We start from the raw sequence: 26,478 nt of genomic DNA, 5'->3' as shown, positions 1-26,478 counted from the left end.
AAAGCTGCGTAAGGTATGTACAGAAACTGTCATTTTTATTTTATTAAACAACACTCAGCATTAAGGCACCAAAGGAGTTACATTGTCATAGACGGCGAACATGGTACGTATACATTGGTCCATTCGAAGGCATGCGAGGTTTGCAGGCAGCGAGCTGGAGAAGTACTGAACGTCACTGCCTTGTGTAGAATTGAACAACGCCCTTGAAGAGCGAGGTTGGCGACGATACATTCACGCACAAGCGTACACCGAGACGTCTCTGCGCAGTCAGTGCCGAAAATCAAGCCGCCCTGTGATGAAATTACCGAGCGCGCATTCATCTTCAGAAGTCAGATACTCTTCGGCTAGCTCGCAGAAATAGTCGTAGTCCAACTTCTTCGTGTCATTCTAAACAGCAAAACAAGAAAATAAACAATGTGGTAATGAGATCAAACATTGGAACTTAAAGTCAAGGCAATTAACATTAGTAAACAATTAAGGCCTACTTTTAAATGATAGTTCCTTCTGCTGAGCAAAGTTTGAACCCATAAGTAGCTATGAGACGTGCATGTGAGAATTCTAGCCTGTGTCGAGCGTTGTAGTTTTCTTCAGAATATTTTTCATTTCCTGAAACACAATTCTTGAGTGATTGATATTTACGCTTTTTAATTCGCAGAAAAATAACCTCTCATGGAAATGTTCACACTTCACAGTTTATCTGTTCACCAGCAGCGGAAAATATGTGGCAACTATAAGTGTTCAAGTTTTCTGGAATAGCAGGTTCAAAAATAGCGCTCCTGAGTTATATATACATGATGGGTTGAGCAGCTCTCATCAGAATTTATTTCAATGGCCTATTACAGCGTAAACACTACCCAGGAGTACGAGCATTAGGAAATAAAATATTGCGTTAGCATGCAGTCAAATATATCTCCTTAAGTTATGTACACGACTAACTCTTTTTTTTTACGAAGTCTAGACGAACGATGCCGACAGCATCTCTTTGCCGTGCGATGCCGAAAGAAAAACAGGCTTGCTTACTCAACAGCAATAAAGTGTTTTGTATATCACATGCACCATTACTAAGTGAGAGCTGGTGCCAACGGCACAGTAAAATTCTGCAAATGCCAACAAACCTCCGTCATAATCAAGTAACACTGCCTCGATTGCCTTTGGGGTATGCCAAAGTCCTCCAGAACGTAGCTAAATTCGTCGCTGTCTATGACGCCATCCCCTGCAACAGAAACAAACGATAAAAATCAGTATTACTTTAAAAAATTCAAGCACTGCTGACATGAAGACAATAAAAAAACGTACAAGCAGTTAGAAAAGCTACCGGTTGTATACCAAATGATGCTACTGTTTTCCACAATGCGTCACACGAAGCAGCCCTTATTGGCGCTCATAATTTCGTTTGCGCGCGGAGAAATGTGAAGTAGGCAACTGTACAAAGCACTCCAAGCCCAAGTATAAATGCCACAGATTTCATTGCAAAGCTATTTAACCGAGCTCATCAAAACTTGCCTAGAGAATAATTATCTGCCGCCATTGAGTCTGTACTGCCGTGACACTATGTTTATCTTTAACTAGAAAATACCTGCGCGGTTCGAACCAACATACAGAAAAACACAAACTAAAGATATGCGCGCAAACTTTCAGCTGTGATTTTATTAGAACTTCCGCGTCAATAGTGCCTGTCCATTGTACTATTTACGGGCTTCGAGAACATGCGGCACGTCTTCATAAAAGAAGACGTTTAAACGTTCTGGTGCACTGCGCGAAATTTAAAAGCTTTCCATGTTTCAGCGACGCAGATATATATGGTAGGAAAAGACGCAAACAGAAAGAAACTTGATTCAGGACTCTGCGATACAGCGCGTAAGTCGTCGAGCCTGTGTAAGCAAACCATAGGTGGCTCTACTAGATAAAGAACTTTCGTTTTTTTTTTCTTTTCACCCCCCCCTTTAGTCGTTATGTCAGGCAGGAATGATTACGTATTAAGGTGAAAGCCTTTAATGCCTCTTCGTTGGCGACAGAAAGTTGTCAGCAGAAGGTTGTCAGCAGGGGTGTCACGCTTTTCTAGTCAGACCAGAAAAAAGATCTTTGTGCACGGTGGGGTTCAAACCACCAACCTTCCGTTCCGCAGCCGAGCGTGCTAATGGCTGCACTACTTCCTGCCAACGCATATGTTGTTGTCCTTGCCTAGGACGCTGGAGAGTGTTTGCAAAAAGGCGTCGAATCAGACGGATGCCTCCCAAGCGCTCTCCAGTGCCTTCAGCATTTATGATTCACAAACAATTGTGTACTTAATTACCATCTTAACCACACATCAGTGACACAAGCAGCAACACCGCGCTAAAGGCTTTTGGCGCACCGCACTTTAGGTCAACAAAGTGCCCCCTTGAATTTTTTCTTTGAGTGCTTTGTTCCACGTGTGAAAAATTATTAGCGTTTGCTTTTAGTACAATCGACATGTACTTATGACGCAAGAGTTCTAATAAAATGAAAATTAGAAAATTAGTTTTTGAGGAACGGAAATGGCGCAGTAATTGTCTCACATTTTTTTTTTTGAAGGATTGCGTTCGCTTTATCATTTGGCTCCTTCTGTATCTTTGTTCGAACCGCGCATCTGTTCTCTAGTTCTGGATCGCCACCTCCCCCCTTACTTTGCAAGATACCTTTAAATATTCTAGTGCACTCCAAGGAATGTCAACGTCTTCCATGTTTTAGTGCCGCAAAGGTAATTGGTACGAAGAGAGGGCAACTAGAACCGGAGTTATGGATCCCCACTTGCCACCTGCCGTGATGGCTACAGTCGTTATGGGACTAAGCTTCTGAACCAAAGGTCACCGTGTCGAATACTGGCCGCAACGACCGTATTTCGAACAGGATGAAATTTAAAAAAAAAAGCACTTCGATTATATGCGATGTCAATGCGTGTAAAGAACCCCAGGCGCTCGAAATTAATCCAGGGTCCTCCACTATGGCGTACATCATAGCTCACGCGCAGCTTCGGAATATCAAAGGAGAAAAGCCAAACCATGTCATGCGATTTATAAATACCGACTGATGGTACAAATCATTTCCGAAGAACAAGAAGCCGTTTGTACAAGGTGTCACTGCCGCGAACATGTCGCAAGGAAAAAATGTGCAGCGTACAAAAGACACGATGATCTGCACTGGAAAATTTTAATTACAGAAGTAGAGAAGCGATAAGCTGAGGTTCCACTTCCGGTTCGAACTGACGGAATAAAAAAAAATGAGAAAATAGAAAGTGGGGTGACTCATGTGGTACGCTCCGAGGCTAGCACTACAGTCATTTAGTCAGTCGTAAGGGCCAAAAACGTGCAAAAACTACTTCCAAAGTACGCCAAAACATCCTGAGTGGAAATACGGTCACTGAGTTCATCCTGCTTACATTTTAAAGGAACCACACGCCCAGCTTTCCTGGACATCAACTACTAGCATCATCTTCCGGCTGCCAATGGTGTATACCACGTAACTGAACAGAAATTTTTAAAATTTGTACTTAAGAAAAAAACGAAGGCCTCCCATGTAGTGGCGCACGAAGGTGTTGGTACTGATGGCTTACTCTTCCTATGCTATGCAAAATCTGTCTTATAAAATGTTCCTGCGCTCGTACTGAAGGGTTATGACGGCCATAGCATAACAGCGGGGTATACTAAACTTTCCATGCTCCTGAGATAATATTTGATGCTCAGTGCGATACGGCATGAAGCAGTTACACAAACTAAAAGCACGTGTCCATATTACCTGGGTTTGAAACATGGGGAAGCATATAAACATTGTAAATGAGGGGCATCTATCATGATCAAAGTCTACCTCACCTGTCCGGTCGTACATGTTGAAGCGGAACCAGAGGTAAGTGACCAGCCACTTCGGCGCGCCCTCCTCCTGATCCTGGCTCTCCAAGTCAGAGCGTCGCTCCCAAAGTTTCAGCTGGAGGCAAAATAAAAAGTGGTTACAAGCAATACCGTTCGCCAAATGAATGAGGCGCTGGTGTTTCCGGAACCCATGGACAAGAGTAGACTCTTTCTTGACTTGGGCACATTTTTCTACTTTGGTGTTACATAGCTAATCCATCGCAGCTTTAGAGCATATTTAATGATTGATTGATGGTAATTTGCAGGCACTCAGAGAGTTACTGCACGAAGCATCTTAAGGACCTAGCTTTCACTGTTCTCTCAAGAACGTATAGCCTCAATATGACATGCATTACAAAGAACAATCTGCGGCAAATTGATCCTTCGAGTTGAACTTTTGGCGCGCAAATAAGTTTGGAAGGTTAAGCTTAATGATGATGAAATACAATTTTATTTTATTTCAGAGGTGCACAAGCAACTTGGTCAAAGGTTAGCTTGGGTAATGCGGTTAGTCTGCGCAAGCTATGACATGAAAGTGACGCTTATGAAAGCGCCTTTTACAAGGACTGATGTGAGCCCGAAATCACACAACAATCAAAGGGTAAACTGTAAAAGCTAAAGCTGGAATGACGAATTTGTTTGGCGTACACCCTAATTGCAATGCCCTTACTTTCGCTAGACGGGCACTTGACGGGGTCCTTCATGTTGGAGACACTGCGAGACACTACTGATTGTCATCTAGGAATACGACAGTGCTCACGAAGATATCAGATGCACTAATTTCGTTCCATGAAAAATGTAAGAGTTCAAATGCAGATGAGTACCACAAGTGCACAATTTCACTGTTTTTAGATTCCGATACCTCAAAAACATTTTTTTTAATTACAATAAAAAGTCACTCCGAGGCCACTAGTGCATAAGCAGATTTCAAGGTGACTTAATTGACACTGGATTCGTAACCTCAGCTATCAGCATCACAGGAGTAAGGTGGAGAGCTCTGAGCTCGTAGTTGTTTAATATAGTAGCTGGCTGCTGGCCGGACTAGCCATGGGATTACTGCTGGCATTTGCTACGCCATTGTGAGAATTATTATGTCATAAAACGTCGCTATTCGCGGCACACTTCAACGTTTTTCATCCAGCGTGCGTCGTTAACAAAAGATCGCAACGTCATTGCTTCGTCCTTTTCTGCAGTGTGGCTGCCGCAGTAGAGTAATTTCTTACTCTTGCCTTTTCCGTATATCCCGTGCTCTCTCACCGAAACCTATCCGTGGTTTTGAAGAGTGCTGTATAGGGCGGCACATCCTCAACAGAATAAAAATGATGCGAAATTCTGAAGACGCTTGGTTAAGACGAAACAATTTTGATAACTTATGTAAAAGTGTACCCAGGCAACGTAATTTTTTTTTCCAACACAGAAAAGTCATGAAACGTTTCTTCTAATACAACAAGAGCTGAAACTGCAGAACTAGTCTAATACTGAAGGCTTGGTGTAGTTAGCTCCTCACAGATTATCCTTCCTATCCCAACATTTTTTTTTTCAATTTTTTGCGAAATCCGAAAAATCCTTCTCCTGAAATTATTCGTTTAGTGAAGCGAGGAAACAGTCTGCAAAGAGAACTTAAGAAACGAGTACTTTACCCCAGCGAGAACCTGAACTTTTTCTCGGCGATGAAAAGGCAAAGAATGTTGGCTGCTCCATCTTGGTGATAAAAAGTTTATTGTATATGCAACAAAGCCTGCACGAAGCTACATTTGTCTTCGAAGTGCTCAATAATTTTAATACTTCAGCAGCTAACATTCCCGTTCGGACGACTTTCCTGTGATTAAACTCTGTGGCGCGTTTGACAACCGCACAATGAAGTTCCACTAGGCCTCACATATTCCCTGCATGTCTTAAAACGCCTAACACCTTCTTCTCAGCAGCAGTTTCTTATTTACTGCATTCTTAGCTGCTGGATAGTGTACCTGGAGCCAAAAAATGATTTGCTCGGAAAAAAAAAACACTCATTCAGAGCAGATGAAACTTTGGTTTGGTTTAGTTTGGTTTATTGGGGTTTAACGTCCCAAAGCGACTGAGGCTATGAGAGACGCCGTAGTGAAGGGCTCCGGAAATTTCGACACCCTGGGGCTCTTTAAAGTGCACTGACATCGCACAGCACACGGGCCTCTCCAGAGATCCATTCGTAAACCTATATGGCTCTCGTGGAGTTAGCGCATCTGAAGAATCTTACGCACTGTTTTTCGGTGACCGGGCGAGCGCACTGTGAGTGCAGGCTCAACGAAAACACGCCTCTGTTCTCTTCAATGCTTTTTATTTCGCCTTCAGTATTACCGATGCGCAGGCTGCGTTGCAAATCTGTTGGCACCTAAATAGTAGCCCGCACCAGCAGTTCAGGGGACGGCCTGTAAAAGCTCTTTGACCCCGTGAGCGGCTCGTAAGTGGCTCGCACCGGCCACTATGCCTATCATAATAGTATCATTTCGACGCACGATAGCGACACTTGCTGCACACTATGGGCTGTTGTAACACGGAAACAGCATTTAGAATTCGGCTTCTGACTGCATGGCGCTTCCACTTACATCACTTTTCCCTCACTGAAGTTTCAAATTCAGTAACAACAAATTATGAAACAAAAGTACAGCTACTTGAGCCAGCGTGAGTAAAAACTCTAGCACAGTACAGCCCGCAGGATACTGGGAGTGCCCTGTCTGCGTACGTTTAGCTGTACTGGTCATGGGAAATCTGTACACAGTTTTCAGACTTGTATAGTTGAAAAGCAATTCATCCTGGGCCCTTACTTCTGTTTGTACTGGCAGAATCATTCTGTTGTTATCAATGACCCCTGTAATATTTTATTCCCCCAGAGCACTGATACACCCTACCTCACACCTCCATTACCGCAACCACTGTTAGCTTTAACCACACATTAGAATGGCAGGACATATCACAGAGCAGCGTCGATCGAGTCATTAAAGCAAGCACCGTGCGGTTACAGCCAAGCACCCCTAGCGTTACAGCCAAACTTTCCATCTTAGCCCACTTACCCACTCCTCGGCGGTGATCTTCTCGTCGGAGTCGCTGTCAGCGTCAGCTCTCAGCAGCGTCCATATTTCGTCGAAGAGCTCCTTAGTCTTGTCAAATTTACAGGTCCCCTCTTTCCATCCATTCAGCTTACAGATGTGCTTGAAAGAAAATACGGGTGTTGCAAGCAGTTTGTCAGCTTTCTTGTTTTTGTTAACTGCTCAAAATGTTTTCGAACATCTGGCGTGATAAAGGCGGTAAGCCACATGCCTTACAAATAAGATCAAATGTTTTGCACACACAACTTCACCAAAGAGTTACCGAAGCTTCACGAGGGGTTAAATAATTATTTTTGTGCATAACGTATGGGCGCCGCTACGTGCTGTACTGGAATAAGGACGGTACCTTTAATGCTATCTTAATTGTTTGTGGGCAGTGATGCACTTCTGAACTATTGATTACTCAGCTTGTGATGTATGTGCCTAGGCCAGTCTAAATTACGCGATACATATCAGGTTAAAACTTGAAAGGACACTAAAAGGAAATAACAAACTAAACAAGACCCCATGCTAGATGGATAGAGTACGCCTCCGAGCCGCGTAATTTTTTTTCCGCTAGGAAAAGTCACTGCATTCCTAAAAATCACACAAAAGGAATTCCTTATATCCTCACACACTCATAGGCTCCCGAAACCGGGGAAGGATGCGTCATTTTAATGAAATGTGTTCGCCGGAGCTCTCCGGGCAATAAAAGGTGCCACTTCCAATCGTGAACGCCGTCGTGATCAACACACACTGCCCATTCTGCATGCGAGTTCCCCCCACCCCCCAACCCCCTCTCCCCTTTCCGGCAACCGCCTATTCTCCAGCCCACTGCCTCCTCATGGGAAGCTGCTCTGTCCACCTCTAGCCTATGCGGTCAGCAACGGCTGATCTGGCGGGCTCCCTGTATATCAGAAGCTATCGAAGTCCTGGACTCAGGACCCCGGCTACGACGACCCGTCTCCCATTCTCCACTTCTAAATATAAAAAGCTCCTCATCACCACCATCGTTGAGAGTATGCAGTTCTGAAATTGTTGCGTACAACAGCTACACGCACGTTGAGTGCACATAATGCGAGGGAAATGACTCAAAACTCCTGCTTGTACCTCGGCTTTCTGTCCGTCGCCTGGTTTGCGTTGTTTTCGTTACGAAATTCTTCGTATTCATGGCTACGTTCGCCGCGCTGCTTTTCTCGTTTTTCGACGGTGCTTGCCTATTGGCGGCGAAATAGCGGTGCACGAGAAAGTGACCAATCAATCGCTGCCGGTGAAGAGTTAACGTCACCAGGTGCAACTGTAGAAATCGGTTGCGGGAAGGGGGGGGGGGGGGGGGGGGGGTCGTGGCCACGTATATGTCGCCTTTACGCAAATTCTGGATCATCGAAGCTTTGCTTTTTGGTAAAAATGAGATATTTGCTATTACGTGGCGCTAACCATAGCTTGGCTTAGTGCCCATTAAAAGTTACTGCGCCAACATTTTAATTCTCATCGCCACTGTAAACCAGCAAAAGACATACAGCTGTAGACTTTGCATTTCGTTTTCATAGGGCAGATCTTTTTGAAATCCTCCGTATTAACTTATTCGTTAGGCAGTGAAGCAGCTATTAAATGGCTTTTGAAGGCTTCTCGAAAAGACGTTTATTATTTATTTTTATGCTTTATCTCCGTTCTGTAGCTGCGAGCGAGCAGCGTTCGGTGCTGGAAATGCAACGACATCGATGAGACGCTTCCAAATACTGACGACGCTCTATCAATAATAGGACACAACGCTGCTCCATCGTCTCCTTTTGACACGATGCTCTTATGAATGTTTTCGCTTTGCATGATGTTCACGGAAGCCAGCCAGTTGTGAGACATCGTTCTAGCGACGTAAGAAACAAAACGTTAATGACATTAAGGAAAACTTTCAAATATTTACATTGGCGGTTGTTTCAGACAGCTTCAAGTTGGGAGTGCATAATTACACCCGTAAAAAACAAGCATGACACCACGAAGCTTATGCAAACTAGATTAACAAGGAAATGGTAAAGTAATGAATAACAAAGGCGGAAGCACCCTCGATTACCTCGGAGATATACGTTCGGAGAAAAATAAGACCGCCCCAAAAATGTCATAGTCCATAACATTATTTAATTAAAAGAACTGACAGTACAGACGTACAGAGATGAAAGCCTTTGTTACTTTCAATGTGTGGTAGATATAAGTGACATATGAAGGATGAGCGGAACTCCGTCGCATTCTGAAGCTGCAGAAAAATCGTATTACTTGTCAACCTACTTCGAGCCAAGCCTCTTTTTCTGCAATGAAGAGAGCAGCTGTATTATCACGTCGCGGCACTTCGTCGCAGCAGCTGTGGCTGCCAGTCACGAAAGCAGTGCGCGTGTTTTTTTTATTATGGTTTGTTGTTTTTCTGAGCAGGGTGAGCGCTGGGAAATTGTTTCCTCATTCTAAATTTGCTTTTTATTCTTATCGTCTAAAAATTTCAGGGGAGAATCTGAGTTCGAAGAACTCCTCTGTAGGTTACGATCAACAAAACTGAATTCAAGCTAATGGTCGCTGGGCCAAACTGCCCCGTAGAGCGAATGAAATGGTAAATTTATCTGCGTAACGACACGCTGCATACTGAAATTAAATTTTAAGTCATTAATCTTCGGGTACTCATTTCATCTGCTCGCACTCTTGGTAGAGTGCTAAATAAGAAGACCTGTGCGCACATCCCCAATGATAAAAGGTGGCGTACTGCTAACAATCACATTTTTTTTTTGTAGTCTTTCCAGTGCGTGAGTTCTGGAAACAGTAAGCAATATCCGGCTTGCTACGCGAGCCGGAGCGTCCTGCCATCTAGCGTGTTACTGGAACATAAACGATAAGCCACGATCCTGACTTGATCCCGTCAGAAACACAGAATTTGGGGCAATGTTTCAATTAAGGAAAGAGTGCTCAAAGTAGTTTATTCCTATGTCACTCGGGGCGAATGAATAAAGAATGATGGAAGAAAAGAAGCAAGGAATGAATAGAAAAAAAAAACAAATATAGCAAGAAAACAAGGCGGCCATCGCCATCAGCGGTTTTGACACCCTCAAGAGATCCAAAGCGAGAAGCTAGGCGCCCAGATGCAATAGATACTTTAGACTGGTGAGTACTCAATTAAACCTCTCTAAGAACCAATTTTCCTAACAACACTTTAATTTCCAGGGTTACCTTTATGATGATTTGTTATAAACATACCTGCAATATACCTCATTCTCTGCACAATGTCAGCACTCTAGACATCGCAAGTCTTAGCGCAATGTGCCGTCTCCTGCTTAGAGGCTTAGAGGACACGTGCTCAGGTAGTAGCAGTTTTCAGAACCTTCGTACACAGCGAGGTCGGCCAAGCATTGTTCGAAGCGCGCGTTCTCCGTGCGTCACAGGCCAGTGGGTTAACAAACACCAGAGCGAACAGCGGAACTCCCCATGGCTTCCAAGTTTTAGAATCCGCACAATGATTGGCACAAAATTTCGAAGCTGGCGAGCTGCCTGAGCCGTTGTAGCTGTAGGCCTGTTTCTAGGTTACACGGCGCTGCTGACGTAGCGGAAGGTATAGCTCATTACGTCACCGTCTCCCGTTAGCGCCTAAAATTCGAATCTGGAAGACGGCTATTATGTGAAAGTCTCTCTTTGCAATTCTGCATAAAATAAAGCGGCAACATGTGCGCCAAGCAGGGTAGATCTCTCTCGGAAAACCAACTCTTTGTCGCTCAGCCAATTCGTGGCGCCATACCGTTGGTACCGCTACATCCGTGCTCCACGCGGAACTTCTGTTTTCATTTTCGCGCGCAAATTTATTTTTCCATCCGCTGCCAAGAGATGGCGCTGCAAACCACTCATTCAGTAAAATCAGTTTCTTCATCGGCGCTGCTGACCGACCGCCTTCGGAGACCATTTTACGCTGACCCCGAACTTGCATGGTCCGTGCGGCTTTTAGAATGACTAGCTAAGTATAACCACAATGGAGCGGAGCAAAGCGTGTACAATGAGAACATGCGGGAAAACGAGTTAATACACATGTACATGAATATAATTAAACAACTATGAAACGTACAGTGCAGTCCAAGAGCGGACAATATAATAACACTCGCCTTGTGATAATGGTTTCAGCATCTCTCAGCTCGTGAAGTTTAGTACGCATAATTTTTTATTCCTCGGTCTTTATCGTTCATGGCTATGAGCAAGCTTTCTAAGGTCAGAAAACAAAGTGGCGCCAGAGAAGATGTGAAATTCCTGATACGAAGTGCTTAAATATTTGTTTGTATGTCAGTACGAAGCACGCTAAGAGGTGAAGATCTGCCAATATGAAAGAAACAAACAAACAAACAAACAAAGAAACAAACAAAAGGACAGTAGAAGGTCGGCAATAATGGGGATGGTGCCAACGCAGTAAACAAGAACTATGTAGTCTGAATCTAGCTGCATAGTACATTGAGTGACGGGATGCGGTATCCAATACCGCGGAATCCGCTGAAAGCATGGCACTCTTAACAAAGCCAGGCTCGATATCTTAGCGTTAAAAAATAAACTCCCCACAGCGCACCCTGCCTTTTCAGAGACCCTAATCTACTTCCAGCGTCGTGTCTGCCTCGTCAGAACAATAGTTGGTCTTCCCATAAAAACCTCAACCATCACGCATTACACAAACGGCGTTTAGGGCCCTCGTTTCGTGAAAATTGCAATAGAAACATCATCGCCCTCATTTTCTTTCAAAAAATATAAGTTCGCTTGAAAAAAAAATTATTGTTCCATTTGCCGAGAAAAGCATTCAGTGCTTCTGTAAGCCTCTGTAAGCGCTTTACACAAGAAATACTGATCCACGCAGCCTAAGCGAAGTCCGCTGTTTAACAGCAACTCTTTAGTAGATATAGAGAAATTAATGGGCAATATCATCAAAGCTCACATAAAAGGCGATACTATGGCTTATCTTGGACAAGCATATCAACGCGGGCTTCCGACGAGTAGAATGAAGTAGCGGAAGTTTGATGTTAGCTACCTATTTTGACAGCTCTTTCAATGTTTCTCACTGTAAGGATAAACAAAAAAAAAAGCGGAAGTCGTCGTGCCTTCCCCGCTCGACATTCTTAGTAGATGTGCTGCGATCAGTTACCAATGGCCTTTCTGGAATTGCCAAGACCTGCTTCTCATGTTATGATTATGCTCCAAGAATGACAGTGCTTTGCTTATTTATAAATGTCACATAATTCATAAATTAAGACTCACCAGTCTGGCCTTGTTGAAATCATCTATGGTTATAACGCCGTCCTTATTAAGGTCTGAAAATTAAAAAGAAGACAGCGCAGGCGATTAAATTTAGCAAGATCGGCGTGCTCCTTGTGGGGTGCACTAGACTATGAGGGGAAAGAAGGGCTTCACCAAGAAATGTTGTGTTGACCCGGCAGACTACAAACAGCTACGATATGTTAAAGCTGCGCAAGTTTGTTTTTTTGACGGCCTCTCGGCCACTCACTTCCATTATTCGCACAATAAAGTTGATTGTCCTCAGTGACAAGTACCATCGAAAAATATTGTGCCCTAAATGTTTGTGGTTGGTGCTGAATATGGGTACTAGCGGAACTCTCGGGACGAATTGATCGCTAACCAATACATTAAAAAGCTTTAACGATTAGAGCTCAGCCTTTGCAACTATAAACAGAATTAACAGTATTGACTGCAAGGAGTAAAAAGTACTAAGAAATTTCGGTAACAACACAGTTTTTATTTTAAAAAAGAAAGCAGTTTTTGCAAACACGTTTCATTCAGTACATTTCAGCGGCACGCAGCTACAAACAATATATGAAGTAAGAGCAATAAAATGGTATGAATACGAAACAAGGACAGGTTAATACTGCACGACGATTAAGATTAGAGGGCGGAAAAGAATTTTCTAGCTGGATCACGAAGATTTCATTGCATGCCACATGAGGTCGCTCTTGTTAAGTATGAGCAACACGTATCGCACGTCAAATATATCAAAAATTTGGCTAGTAACCCAAGAAAGCAAAGTTTAGTTTTCTAGGGCTGAGTTCGGGGAAGTCGAAGAAAGATATTACGCTATGAGGCACAATCTCCGTCACTTAAGCTGCCCCCCTTCCTGCGATCCTCCCTCTCCAAGCGAGTCTCTTTGTAGACCAATCAGGGCCTATTACGAATCGGTCTTTTCGTGTCGGACGACAAGCCCTGTATATACTTTCGACACAGAATAAAGACAGCCACATAAAAAGAGCCGCCGCATACGTGTCAGTCATTCCTCCCTATTACGCCGGATACAAATATCAAGAAAATATTTAAATAAATGCTAAACATTTCTCCTGGTTGTGAGTCCAAATTATGAATATTTTAGAACGAAGTGGCTGAAAGGCAGCGTGCGGAAAAATAAGCAAATTTAAGCGCGGAAGACTCTTTAGGAGGTCAAAGGTCACAAAATTTTGTTCATTTATTAGGGTATTTTAATACTGTCTCTGGCTGCAAGAGTGCAGTCGTTTTTTTTTTTTTTAATGGCCACGTTAATACATTAGGTTTCTACAAGACCCTGAGTTATGCATCGTAAGTTCCTAGTTGTTCCGTGTGAAAAAAAAGGACAAAAAAGAATACAGCAGCCGTAAAATCCGATGACAACACGCGCCTATGTCTGCTGTGGCGTGGCCTCGAAGTCTGTTTAACTAAGTAATCGGAAAAGGAACAGCGGGCGCTAAATAAAGGCGTTACTGCTGGAGATAATTGCCAAAAATTGTGAAAAATACTCAGCATCGATGACCACGACATCGGTGGTGCAACCTATACGGGTTTGTCCTACTTCGCACTAAATTATACCCTGCAGCAAATGGGAACTCGGCGATCAGCAGCTTCTTGGTGCTGACGGTTGTTTAGTGACACAGGCGGCGTTATAGGGCAAATGAGAATTTAAATAAACCATCTATACTCTGAAGTTTTAACAACCCGAAGCGATTCAGGCTATGAGTGACGCCAGAGCGGAGGGCTCCGGATTAATTTCGACCACCTGGTTTTCCTTAACGTGAGCTTATTACGCCCGCCGCGGCCGGGATTGAACCCGCGGCCTTAGGATCAGCAGCCGAACGCCAAAACCGCTGAGCCACCGCGGCGGATCGCTACCATGAATCGTGCCCTGGAAATTCTTGACGCGCTTGCTGTGACGCAAGAGTTCGAGTACAGTCACATTGAACTTCCGGCTCGGCGATCATAAAATGTACTGAGGATTAATAAAAGAAAACTATGAGTAAGTTTCCCAGCTGATGTCACTGGTACGAAGTGTTAACTCTAATCCGAATAACAAGTCATTGGGGATGCCGAATGAAACCTTTACGATAAGAGATAATAGGAGGAAAGGAGAAATAAAGGGTCTCGCTTCTTACCGTAGAAAGTGTTGAACTCGCAAAGGAGCTTCTTGCGCCGAAAAGGAGACACCTTGGGCTCCTTGCAGCCGTGTATCTTGTCAAGCACCTGGCCCATGACGTCACAGAGCAGCGGCACAATCACGCTTCAGGGCAATCAGTGCAGTCCGTGTCGGTGCGCACAAGGAGACACCAGGAATAATCAAGGCCCGGCGGCCGTCATGTGGACAGTGTGTGTGTGTGTGTCGTGCGTCGACCGCCACTGAAATACGATGGGGGCGAGAGAGGGCTCGGCAGGCGGCCAAGAGCCCGGCTCGCACGGGTCCTCTATAACGCCGACGTGGCTGGCACTTCGCCGAAGGCACGCAGGCTTCACTCACGGCGCGCCCAGTGTCATCGTGGCACGTGTCGGTCGCGCTGAAACAGAATGCAAAACAAAGCTAAAAATGCGAACGTGCGCGCCTCGGAGACAAATCCTATTCGGTTCCGGCTCCCTTATTGCCATTCATTTCACACGTCATAAAAAAGGAGCATGAAATGAGTCAGAAATGGCTGATTGATTGTGCCAAAAAACCCGCTTAAGTCAAGTCCCGAGACATCGAGGGGCCACTTGCGTTCAGAGAAACGAAACCGGGCTTGATGATGTTTCCAGCATTGCGTCGCTTTTACATTTACGCCAGCTGCACGCTAACATTTTGCTATCGCCACAGTCATCAAAAAACCAGAATAAATAAATTCGGTTCCGTCGTCGCTAATGAGCTCTAACTGGATCATCACTCAGCGCGCGCGCTTCCCAGCGATTCCGCGTGCTGCGCGAAATAAATAGGTGTTGCAGCTATCGAAGTGAAGTGCGCGTAAGCAGCTATTATAAAGAGGATTAAGAAGAAGAAGTTATGCGAAGCTGAGGAAGAAAGCACAACAAAAGGATACATCCCAGCTGATGTATCCTGGTACATCATTCACAACGTCACAACGTGAAAAGATAAAACTAGGAAGTACGTGTCTTCTATCTGCAGACAACGATGGCCGAAAGGCGGAGAAATGGCGTCCGGTGGGCGTAGCTTCCGAGACCCTAAGTAGTACGGGCGCAAAAGTATCCAACAGGAAATGTGACAACCCCACGCTTTACACACACTTCCGAGCGCTAGACGCACGAACGAAGCTCCACTCACAAGGCCGCAGGGCAGGAGGGGGTCCACGACCAATTTGGAGTGAAGGCAGTACACTCGCTAACAGTCGCTCCGTCGGTGATCAGCTGCAGCGGCAGTGCTCGCTGTGGGCTCCAGCGCGTTTGACAGTCTCAGCGAACAAGGCGTTGCTGACGTATAGACGGCACAGAATGCGCGTGCGGAAGAATACAGACGCGACGCGTGAGCGGAAACCGCCATTCTTTTTTTTCTCTTTATTTTGCTGCCGCTGGCATTCGCCTGTTGATTTTTTTTTCTCGCTGCGGCGTCAGACGGCCTGTGAGTCGTTCGAGACACGACGAGATGTCATTGGCGGCGTTCACTTGACTTTTCGCTAGAGAATGTAGACCGTCATTCGGCTGCCGTGAGTGAACCCAAAAAGGAAACTATCGTGTCTTTACAAAGCGTCTCCATAAAAGTGCCTCACACTGAATGACTCGAAGTCGCGATCATTCACACGTGCATCTTATGTGCACGTATACCAGCTACACACACTGGCGTTTAACGCTTATGCTCCAGAGGCAAAGCATTGAAGAGGCCTGTGTAGAGACGTGAACCGCGTCATGAGAGAAAGATGAAAGAAGGGGGGAGGGGAGGGGGTGAATAGGGAAGATAGAATTGCAGGTACACGAACGCACTCTCATCAGCGAAGAGTTTCAGACATTCACAAAGGGGGCACGAATACGATTTCTTTTCTCGTGAGTTGTCATCGGAAGCTGTGGGTTCTGAGTTGAAAAACCTTCGCATTGTTCGCAAGCAGGAGCTCGCAATGCTTCGTTCAGCAGAATGCTTCCGTCTGAAACTTTCTACAAACTAGTTACCACGTAATGCGGGTGGTACTATATCGAAGATGATACCGTCATTTCACAGCCGATCTTCTCAGGATGTTATAATATAAACTCTATATATAATTCGGGTTAGATTGGTCATCTACTGTCATGCAAGATGCGTCAGCGCTTGCCTCTCTCACGTGCATTCTTCTTTCGCTTTCAGCTATATCGATCAGAGTTAGAGTCAACGTTTGCCGCGTGCTTGGAAATCTACTTAAGTATTCTTGACGTAGAAGTTTGTCATATCTCACGTCGAGGCTGGAGCTGTAGCAGTTATCTCGCATTCAGGTCTGTAATGAGCAGTGAAAACAATTGTTTTATCATTCGCATTCAAAGATAATGCAAATAAAGGAAACAAACACTTAAAAACTGACGCAGAAAATGTCCAGTTCACAATCAGTCTTCTTTATGAAAACAGTTAAGAATCGCTATGTTATAATAAAATGTGAAAAACGTGGCGTCTACGCTATTGTCACGAGGCATCTGCACGTTGCATTACCGCATCGCCTAATTTCCAATAGAAGGAAGGGCTACGCAGTGAGTTTTCGTTACAAGAGATCGCATGAAGCGTAGCTGTGACGAATTCCTCGCGCATTAGTCGCGAGCTGGCTACTCCATGGTTCCGTCGTAAGAGCAGTGCACTATATGAAGACCACAAACAGTGGTCATCCACCCAGTAGAAAACCGGCAATTAGTTCAAAATGTATCCGATGCAGAGGACACGCTATACAATCAGTGGATCGACAACTGCATATAACGGTACACATATTAGCTCTTAATAAATGCACTCTATGCCGCCCCTGTGACTTAGTGGTTATGGTGTTCGGCTGCTGGCCCGAAGAACACCGGTTCGATCCCGGCCGCAGCCGTCGCATTCAGATAGAGGCCAAGAGCTAGAGGCTCGTGTATTAAAGAACCCCAGTTGGTAGAAATTATTCGAAGCCCCGCACTGTGGCATCCGTCATAGCCTCAGTCACTTCGGGACTTCAAACCCCATTCTTCTTTTGCTTTAAGAAATTTTTTTATATCTCACTGCTTTTGTGCTTTTTTGTATTCTCTTTTTAATGGGGAAAAAGAGCAAGCTTGAAAGCGACGCTTGCTTCGCGTTCACCAATGGGACAGCTGTGGAACGGCAGCACTCACAGCACGGCGGTCCGCATCAGTGATTCTGTGTGCGTGAAAGCGTAAAAGAGCACACAAGTGCGCCTCAGAGTGATGGACAAGTCCTGTAGCACGTGCCAGCAAAACAACGACGTTATTTAATAAACTGCACTGTCCAGTGCATTTCGAATGTTCTTCCAGCTCTATCTTGCCAACCTGCAGTCCGCTATCACGCTCTCTTGCTATTGATTTCAGCGTCGCGATAGTAAACGCAGTTGGTTATTTTTGTGGGCTTCTAATGCAACTGCTGCAGAAATAGACACTTCCTGCCCTAAAGTCCTCGGAGCGATAGAAGGGCTGGGGTAACTTATTTTTTTAATTTTTTTTGGCTATTTCTCCGAGTCGTCCATAGCAGGACAATGTATCCAAGTGCCACAGAAATCCATTTATCGCCCACCTCACATAGAGCCGCTGGCCTTGCGTTCGCGAACCAGTTGTGACACTCTTGTTTTTTAGACCTTTGAACATTCACGGGATCCTTGTTAACAAGTTCAGCAAAGCTGAGCAATCCGTGGTAATATTTTGAAAACAACCGAGTAGGTGTTCTTTTGCGAGCTATATGTTTCTAAGTAAAGACTTATAACCACTACTAGTACTAGTGCTGACCGCGTGCATTCTCTGCAGTCGGGTAGTTAACTAGTAATTCTTTTAACTAATGAGCAGACTGCAACGCCCTTGGATGTGCTCTGGGATAGGAGACAACACGCGTCTGGTTGAATGGTGTCCTTTACTTTGAAGGTAGCTGCTATAACGTGCTTCATCACACTGAACCAGTATACGTATTCGAAGCTGACAGAAGCCAGCTAGCTGCGGATACGATGTGATTGTTACTTTCTGTGTCTCAGGGCAGTAGACTCTATTGTCCGCATAGCATTGTGCTGCGATAGGCACGGCTTGAGTGCGCATCGATTTCATCTCGGCGCTCGAGTTTCACAACGCACCGCCTTCGTAGAAACGGAGCTGGTTAACAATGCAGCTGGCATAAGCCACCGTACCTGTCTCCTATATAGAACATAAGGCAAGCGAAGAAACTCCTACTCTGCAAGTTTCCGCATAGCAACTCTAAAGCACTGGAAGTTTTAGAAACTGTCGCTAATCTCTCTGTGATCGCCTGCAATCTTTGTGTTATTGAAAAAAAAATATACAAATATACTAAACGCCATACCTGCACATCCCTTCTTCAAGACTTGACACATCTTGTACTCTTTCCGAGTCAATCTAAATAGTTCGCAAATGTCGAGTATTGCTTCAACGATTGCCCAAGGCTGTAGTCGGCTTGCAGTCGGCTTGCACACATGCTCGTATTTGTTCCATCGTTCAAAGGCACAGTTACTATTGAGGTTCATCGTACCTTCCGTGGTGTTCATTTATGACTCGAAGCTTAATAACTCTGCGCAAATGCTTATGACGACACCAGCCGGCAGTTCTGGCTGGTTTTCAGCGCGTCACATTTACATATAGTATTGTAACTGGTCCTTAAATTGCGCCACGTGAGTCACATATTTTAGCCAGTGAGTCAGCGAAGCTTCGCGATTCGGCCATTGTATCACGGGTGCTGTCGCTCTATTCTTGTTGCGTCATTAATCAGGCGTCTGACAATGCATTCGGTACTTGGATGAACAATATGATAGCATCGCCCTCCCCCCCCCCCCTCCCCCCCTAATCTCCCACAGCCCTGCAGCGGTGTCAATATTAATCGAAGCCAACCTTAGGAACTTGTTTTTATTATTATTATTATTATTATTATTATTATTATTATTATTATTATTATTATTATTATTATTATTATTATTATTATTATTATTATTATTATTATTATTATTATTATTATTATTATTAATTATTTCATTCCTTTAATATTTCGTAGGCAGCAGCCAAGTAAAACCTTACACGCCAGACTTTCCCAAGTAATTGATTAGCAGCAGAAAAAGCAACCCCAGTAAGGTTCACATTCCCCCCCCCCCCCCCCCCCCAAGGAAACAAAGAAGAAAGAAAAGGAGAGTGCGTAAACGTTAGGCGGTATTTTTTTGTGTGTATTTTGGCTAACAAAACCTCGCGAACTAGGAAGTGCAATCTTAAAACTTTTTTTGGGTACTATCAACAACCGGCAACACTTGCCTTGACGGTACCAAAGACAAACATGAGAGCGTATGCGCTCGGTTTAACTTTCATCAACTTCCAACTTTTCGCTGAGTTCACGCTAAAGAACACTAAACGCTAAGCTGACCCCCTCTGAGTTGTAGACACCTTTAAATGGTACGATTTGTAGCGCTGCTAAATCAACAGGAGCTCGTCTATACTTAAGAGTTTAGGCCTAATGGTTAGGCTCGCCGCCATTCGGGGCGGTCGATGCGAAAACCCTGCACTGGCCTACAGCAAGAAACGAGACCGTTTCTAAGACAGCTGACATGCTGCAGGCTAACTAGACTCAGAGAATATTTCATGCCTTTCTGTTGCGACATTCGCCCTGTGTGCTGAGCTACATTATCAACTAACAGTAGAAACAACAAGCCTCCCGTCAGAAAAAAAAAACTAACCAACTTAGTTCATTTCGTAGTTGATCTCATCATGAGCAACATGGCAAGCCACCTGTTATGATACTCGCTGCTAAAGTTGCAGCGAAACCTAAATTATTCTGCGTCTATCTGTCTATCTAAAGCAATAGGAAGGTAATACACTACCAAAAAATCAATTTGATAAACAAAACAACTGCAATTAGGATTACGCCAAATCTAGCCTTTTTTTTTTTCCTTCGCCAAGGCTTGCATCCTGAAGCAGGTTTGTCCAAAATCCCCATCGCTCAACCACAATGCGATACTAATCATCCCGGCATGAGCGCTCGTACAGTTCAATGACTGGTCCAAGGTTACAACACAACACATCACGGAGGACTTGTTGTTGGGCTAGATGGCCTATCATTCTCGTTACTTTCAAAGCGCCACTCATGACAAGCCAGAAGCGGGCAGGACTTCGCAAAACCCTGACCGTATGTGCATTTCTTCCTTTACTGCTTCTTCGTGAAAAGGTTGGCGACTCATCCCTTTACTGCTATTGGGTGCGACTATGAAAACGAGGAAAACCTCGCTCACGACGAAGGCAAATCCAAGTCTGTCGGCTAACACAGCGTCGTCCACGTATACAAATTCGAACGACTCAGTGATCGCAGCCGCAGTAAAGCACGTACCCGAGTAAACAGAGACGCACACTCACCTCGTTGCGCGCACGGCGGACGGCAGCGCACGGAAAAACAACCTGCGTCCGGCGGGCAATGCCGGCTCCTCTCGCCGATGGGCTCCTTCTCGGCCACGTTCGCTGCTTGGAACGCAAGCAGCCGAGCCGGCCCGGTCGTCGCGAGACCCAGGTGCGGCGCAGGTGGTCTCTATTTCCAGTTGGCCGCCGCTGCCGACGCGCCGCTGATTTACGAAGAGGCCGCATTCACGACGACGCGCGCCGAGAACCCGCGGCTTACGGCGACACTTCGAGTCGATGGCGACGTCGGCGGCTGCGGGATACGGTGCGGGTCGTAACGCTGTGCACGGGGCAAAATACGCGGTCCAATGGTCCTGCTGACCAGCCTGATTCGTCGCTGAATGCAGGAAGTTTGGATAAGTGGAAAGAGAGGCGTAAACCTCGGCTTGATAAAGTCAAGACAGTGCCTTCTTTGTACTTAGACCTATAAACGGCTTCGCCTATCAGCGTCCATACGACATGGAATAAAATAACGGTCGTTTCCTAAGGCTGCTTTTGTAGAAAGTGGTTAGCGGGAGCCGCTAACACATCATTTTGCACCATTGCAAAGAGCTTCGCCTGATTTGACAAACCGCTGAGACAAAGTGGATCAGGTTTTATAAGCGCCGGAATTTCTGAAAAAAGTTCCCCCTAAGCGTCGACAGAAAGCTTTATCTCGGGTAAGTGCTTTTTATTTGTTACAGATTGCAGTTATAAACCTGTTTTTATATTTTAGAGCTCCTCGAATAGCTTGCTCTCGGTAAAACGTAAGTGCATAGACGTTCAACACTCACACATGACGTTTGATCACGGATTTCTAGTGAAAGTATCTATCGTTTCACGGTTTTTAGCATCCCGAAGCAGCTCAGGCTTTCAGAGACGCCGTTGTGGAGGGCATGCTGGCAATTTTAACGTACTTTGGTAATTTAGGTGCTCCTGGAGCGAAGAAGTTCATTGGAGCCCGGCTTCCTAGTAAAGGACGCAAGCTTGATCCACAGAGCTTTTGGAAGGTCTTTGCGAAACATTCACCCAGAACGTGAGTTAAAGGAAGCCGATTGTGCATTTTTATTGGCAATTTTGGTATAACGCACTCCCACGCGAACAACGCAAGAACACAAGCTTGTTGCAGCAAAATGAACAATTTCTTGTTAGCGTTTAAGAAAGAACTGTTCTTCCTATGCCACTCACGAAGCTACAAAAAAAAAGGGAAATCACGAGTACACCGATGTGTACTTAATAAGGCGAAAAAAGTACTCATCCCACTGCTCTCCAGCCTCGAACACGCTATGCGTTAACATGTGAGGGCCGCTGTGTAATATACTAACTTGCAAAGCACACATCTGTCCGAGCCCCTTGTACAGCTGAAGTCTTGCTCGTCGCCACCTTGCATCACTTGTGGAGACACAACAGCGCTTAAAGCGTGGCCGATTAGGTCTTGTCTTCCGTTCAGACAAACGATGCGGAGTATCCGGTGATGGTTCACAGTATGTAGCACGAAATGCTGAGTCTTCAGCAAAACAGTAAAGTCACTTTAATGATGTATGAATGATTCACCAAACGAACTTCCCTAAAACAATGAGCATAATATGTTTAGCCAGTCTCGAAAAGGGGATGAGGTAAAAAAATAAGAAAGCTACCTACAAACAAGTCCATTAGAATGCAAATCAGAAAAAATAACATGTGATGAGGGCCTCGTGCAAGCTTTTCTATTCACATATTTACAGCTCAACCTTTACCCCGTCGTCTTTACGAAAAGTCAAGAAAACAAGTGGGCGAGGTGTTTTTTTGTTCGAGCTTCTTCGGACCAGCTTTTTCTATGCAGCCGACATACCGACGCAGAGAACTTCTGGGTCGTCGGCTGAGGGCACAGGAGCTTTCTTTAGCAGTGCCTCACGTTTATCTTTTCTTTTTTTTTTTTTGCCTAGAGACCCTGCAGTCACGAGCTCTGAGCAGGGTAGAAGCACTTGTTGAACACATTCTGCGACTCCGTGACGTTGCTTCGCTTGCAGTGGAAGGCGTCCTCGAACTCTCGCATGCCCATCACAGCAGGGTCGATCAGGTCAATTTCCATGACGGACTTGCCCAGAAGCACGACCTGGGCGAAATGCTGCTCCCTAATGCTGGTGCAGAGCGTCCGTACGGCCGAAACAAAGAACAGCTGTTCCGGGGTCATCTGAGCGACGCCCTGGAGCGTTTCGTCGTCTCTGCCATCAAGAAAAATCTGGTACGCCTCGTAGGCGACACGGAGAGAGAAGATGTCTGTGATAACACTTGTGCAGTCCGGGTTCGTGCTGGAGCCGAGTCCCTTCTTGAGGTGGTCCAGTAGACACTGCATTCTTTCCTTGAAGGTGGCCTTCTGCTTGTCGTCCTTAAGGATTCCCTCGGGCGTGTGGAACATCTCATTCACGAAATCCCGGGCGACCATGGTTCCAAGACCTCCAAAGGTTAGGCCCCACGGGTGTCGGGTGTCGTAGTACGGTGGCTGCATGGCACCCGCTGGAACGATAAGCGTGTTATCGCGGACGTCGTAGAAGGAAGTCTCGCGTGGAGGCCCCACACGGCGTTCCAGGTCCACGATGCGAGACGGGAAAATGAATTCCGCTAGCCTGCGGTGCTGGTATGGCATCATCTCTGGAGGAGAAAGGTAACGCTGGTAGCGGTTTCGAGAGGCACTCACGTAGCGGTCGAAATACGATCCCTGATTTGGCACACCCTCATAATAGCTGTTCAGCTTGGTGAAGTTCTTAATCCAGGTAGGATAGCTGACAAGGTAGTCCATCTTCGAGAACTTTGACTGCACGTCCAGAGGGGCCCACTGGAACTCCTTGAGCACCACCTGAAATCCTTCAATGAGAGCAGACACAGTCCGCACGGCATGGTCGAAATGGTCTCGAGAGAGAACGGTGGCCGCGAAGATACGTCCGACAGCAAAGGGCATCACTTCATTGACATCTCGTAGGCAGCTTCTGTCATACGGAAATCGCTCTTCCTTGAGTCTCGTCGACATGAAAGATTCTGTCAGGTTTCGAAAATCAACACCGGCGTGCCGCATGAAGTGATGAACAGCCCTCCAACCAATGTAGTTCATCACCCTTCGCAACTTCTGTGGGTTTTCAAACACCATAGCGACGTTCTTTAAGTATAGCACAGAACGTACAAGCACAGCCGTACTTTCACTGATGCCACCCTGTTTGTCCTGGGAGACAGTCTCTAGGAATTCAACCCAGTCCACGCTGTTACTGTTTAGTTCACCTTTTAAGTCCCGCAGAGTTGTTCTTTTAAACCTCTTTTTTCGACAGGCTTCGTTGCAGCGATGCGCCATGTTAACTTCAAATGCCATAATAGCGTTTGCCAGCTTTTCGAAGTCTTGTCTTTCTGGGCGCAGCTTCTTTATGACATCAGCAATATACATCTTATAACCAAGCAAAGTTTCGCTTTTGTGTTCGGCGAAGGACAGCAGTGTACCCATCGGAACGACAAAGGTGGAGCAGTCAATGCCGAAAATTCTGGACTCAGTTCTATCAGGGTCAGGCAACATCTTGATAGTTACGATGGCACCAATCCCAGAATCACGAAGGAATTTCCCTAAGCTTAAATATGGACGAGTAAAAGTACTCACAGAAGCGTCTTCCGGATAAGGCCAAGAAGGAAGACCGTATTCACTCAGTACTCGGTCTATTAACTGTGTGTTTCCAGGATTGTTTTTAGGCTCCTCGAGACAAAGCTTGAAGAGATCTGTTGCTTTCCGCACGGCTTCCGATTCGCTTGCTTCTCCCTGATACCCAAGCATAGTAGTCTTCATTTCAGTGTACATGCTGTCAACAAAGATTCGCTCGGCACCAAGCACAATTTTTCTGTAGTTTTGTGGTCCTTCGTGAATCCAGCTTTTGCATACGTAGTTGTAGATGCTGTCGCACGGCCGAACGCTTGCATTGAGCACGTAGAAAAGGTGCGTGCCAGCCGCACTGCACTGCACATCGCGACACACATGATCGTCCCCTCTCTCCTCAGGAGGCGACGTAGCAGGACGCATCTCAGATTGCCATTGAAGTTCGTAGACAATCAGTGCGTGGGAAACGATGACGAGTATCAGCACTGCCACAATATTCGCAGCAAGCAGACAGCAAGGAATTCGCCGATTTTTATACTCGGCATCTCGATGAATTTCGTTGTTCAACATGCCGTACATAGAAGGATCATTGCCGAGCTTTCCGCTGCCTTTGGATGGAGGAGGTGGGGGTGGTTCCTTGGGCTTAGGTGGCTTCGGAGGCAGCCGGTTGGGCCTCAGCCCGCCTGGCGGGACTGGTGGGTGTCTAGGAGGTAACGGTGATGTCTTGCTCTCAGAAGTCGGTCCTGACGTCGCAGACGTAACCCCACTAGGTGAAATAATGCTGGGCTTGATGTCACCTCCTGGCTTCATGGAGTCGACCTTCACATCTGCCGGTCCTGCGGGCGGCTTGGGCAGAAGCGGTTGCTTCTCGTCATCTTTGGGAGGGGCAGTTTCGGCGGACTCGCTGCCGGACTCGCTGCTTCCAGATTCACTGCCAGAGCTAGAACTTGACGTGGACTCGGAGGATGAAGACGCTGACGCCTCTCCTGGTGGCTTTTCAGAAGGCATCGCCGGAGCCGCTGCTTTCGGCTCCACCCCAGGTCCCACCTCGGGCTTCGCTTTGTCGATCTCCCCCGTCTTATGAGTACGCGTTGTCGACGCCGTCGTGCTGCCAGTCGTACTTCCGCTGCCGGTAGTACTACTGCCGCTGGTGCTGGAGCTACTGCTACCAGAGGTACTGCCGGAGCCCGTGCTGCTAGTGGCACTAGTCGACGTTTCGCTTTCAGAGCCTTCCGTCGAAGAACCACTGGCTGTACCAGAGGCAGTACCAGAGCGACTCTCTTTCTGGCTCTTGGCGACTTCCGCTGGAGGAGGTTTCTCTTCAACCGGTACCAGTGGCAGTGGTTCCGGCGGCACATATTCCTGAATCGGGCGATGCTGCTCTTCTTCTCGCTCATCCAGAGGCACCAGTGCTGTGGACATGGGCGCGGCGCTGGCCGGGGCCTTCGGCGACTCTTCCGAGCTCCAAATGCCTTCGAGAAATTCCTTGGCCATGTCCACGTTGTCCCCCGCAATGGGCATCGGTGAGAGGTCTTCCAACTTTTCGGGTCCCGGGTCGCCATCGACACTGCCGATACTCTTTCGTGGTGGTTCATTGGCCGGGGGCTGACTGCTACCTTCGTTAACGCTGACGGATGGTCTCCGGATGTCACCATACTCGACCAGCGGTTGTTCGGGTGGTTCGCGGCTTTTCTGCTCGGTCTGGCTGCTCAGTGCGCTGCCCGACCCGAACGAAACAGGAGGCGGCTCGACGCTCTGACTCTTCTCGTCCACCGGCACGAGCATCTGCGTTGGCCTCTGCTTCCACGTGTCCTTCTGCTGCTGCTCCGAACTCATGGTGTCGTGCAAAGGGGAGCTGCCGCTACAATGCGTTCAGCGGGGCCGTTTGTCGAAGTAGCGCGGGGATGGGCGCCCCGCCGGAAAGCACATGGGTCGCCGCGCGAGCACGGACCCGGCCCTGGCGCGGCGCTGTGCGCCGTCTAGGGGAATCGGAGTCGCTTTACTTTTCTGCAGCGCGGCTCCATCTTGAAAGCGACGAAAAGGCTTGCCTGAAGCGGGGTCTCGAGCTGGACACAAAGGCTGGCGCGCAGTGTTCCGCGCACCTCTTTTCGTCTTCATCGACTTTGATGTTAACTCGGGGCGTTTAATAATC

At 46.3% G+C, this 26,478-nt stretch overlaps 2 protein-coding genes across 5 annotated transcripts; both read right to left on the bottom strand.

Annotated features, from left to right (window-relative positions):
* Positions 1 to 9: 9 nt before the first annotated feature.
* On the bottom strand, positions 10 to 20,865 carry LOC149340610 (sarcoplasmic calcium-binding proteins I, III, and IV-like). 4 transcript variants are annotated; one of them, XM_089549446.1, is made up of 9 exons: positions 20,699 to 20,865; positions 16,579 to 16,617; positions 15,483 to 15,565; positions 14,332 to 14,727; positions 12,182 to 12,234; positions 6,911 to 7,048; positions 3,828 to 3,939; positions 1,116 to 1,213; positions 10 to 387 (listed from the first exon to the last, which is right to left on the bottom strand). In XM_089549446.1, exons 4-9 carry the CDS (start codon positions 14,426 to 14,428, stop codon positions 268 to 270), a joined length of 618 nt encoding a protein of 205 aa, XP_089405572.1. In that variant the 5' UTR covers positions 14,429 to 14,727; positions 15,483 to 15,565; positions 16,579 to 16,617; positions 20,699 to 20,865; the 3' UTR covers positions 10 to 267. The 4 variants fall into 4 exon arrangements, with proteins under 4 accessions (XP_089405572.1, XP_089405573.1, XP_089405570.1 ...); XM_089549447.1 differs by lacking the exon at positions 15,483 to 15,565; XM_089549444.1 differs by lacking the exons at positions 15,483 to 15,565; positions 16,579 to 16,617.
* A 1,558-nt stretch (positions 20,866 to 22,423) lies between these two features.
* LOC149340609 (neprilysin-1-like) lies at positions 22,424 to 26,162 on the bottom strand. The gene has a single exon (XM_089551300.1). The coding sequence runs from the start codon at positions 26,160 to 26,162 to the stop codon at positions 22,653 to 22,655; it is 3,510 nt and encodes a 1,169-aa protein (XP_089407426.1). The 3' UTR covers positions 22,424 to 22,652.
* Between the last annotated feature and the right edge of the window lie 316 nt (positions 26,163 to 26,478).

The sequence above is a fragment of the Amblyomma mixtum genome, chromosome 6, assembly GCF_055824585.1.
Source record: "Amblyomma mixtum isolate Tamu chromosome 6, ASM5582458v1, whole genome shotgun sequence".
In the NCBI taxonomy this organism is placed as follows: Eukaryota; Metazoa; Arthropoda; class Arachnida; order Ixodida; family Ixodidae; genus Amblyomma; species Amblyomma mixtum.
This window is presented reverse-complemented; position numbering and strand designations above follow the sequence as displayed.

Coding starts and splice junctions, on each gene's coding strand:
- LOC149340610 (XM_089549446.1), bottom strand. CDS start 14,428: ATGGGCCAGGTGCTTGACAAGATACACGGCTGCAAGGAGCCCAAGGTG. Junction 12,235..14,331: donor CGAGTTCAACACTTTCTACG/GTAAGAAGCGAG, acceptor TTTAATTTTCAG/ACCTTAATAAGGACGGCGTT. Junction 3,940..6,910: donor AGATCACCGCCGAGGAGTGG/GTAAGTGGGCTA, acceptor TTTTGCCTCCAG/CTGAAACTTTGGGAGCGACG.
- LOC149340609 (XM_089551300.1), bottom strand. CDS start 26,162: ATGAGTTCGGAGCAGCAGCAGAAGGACACGTGGAAGCAGAGGCCAACG.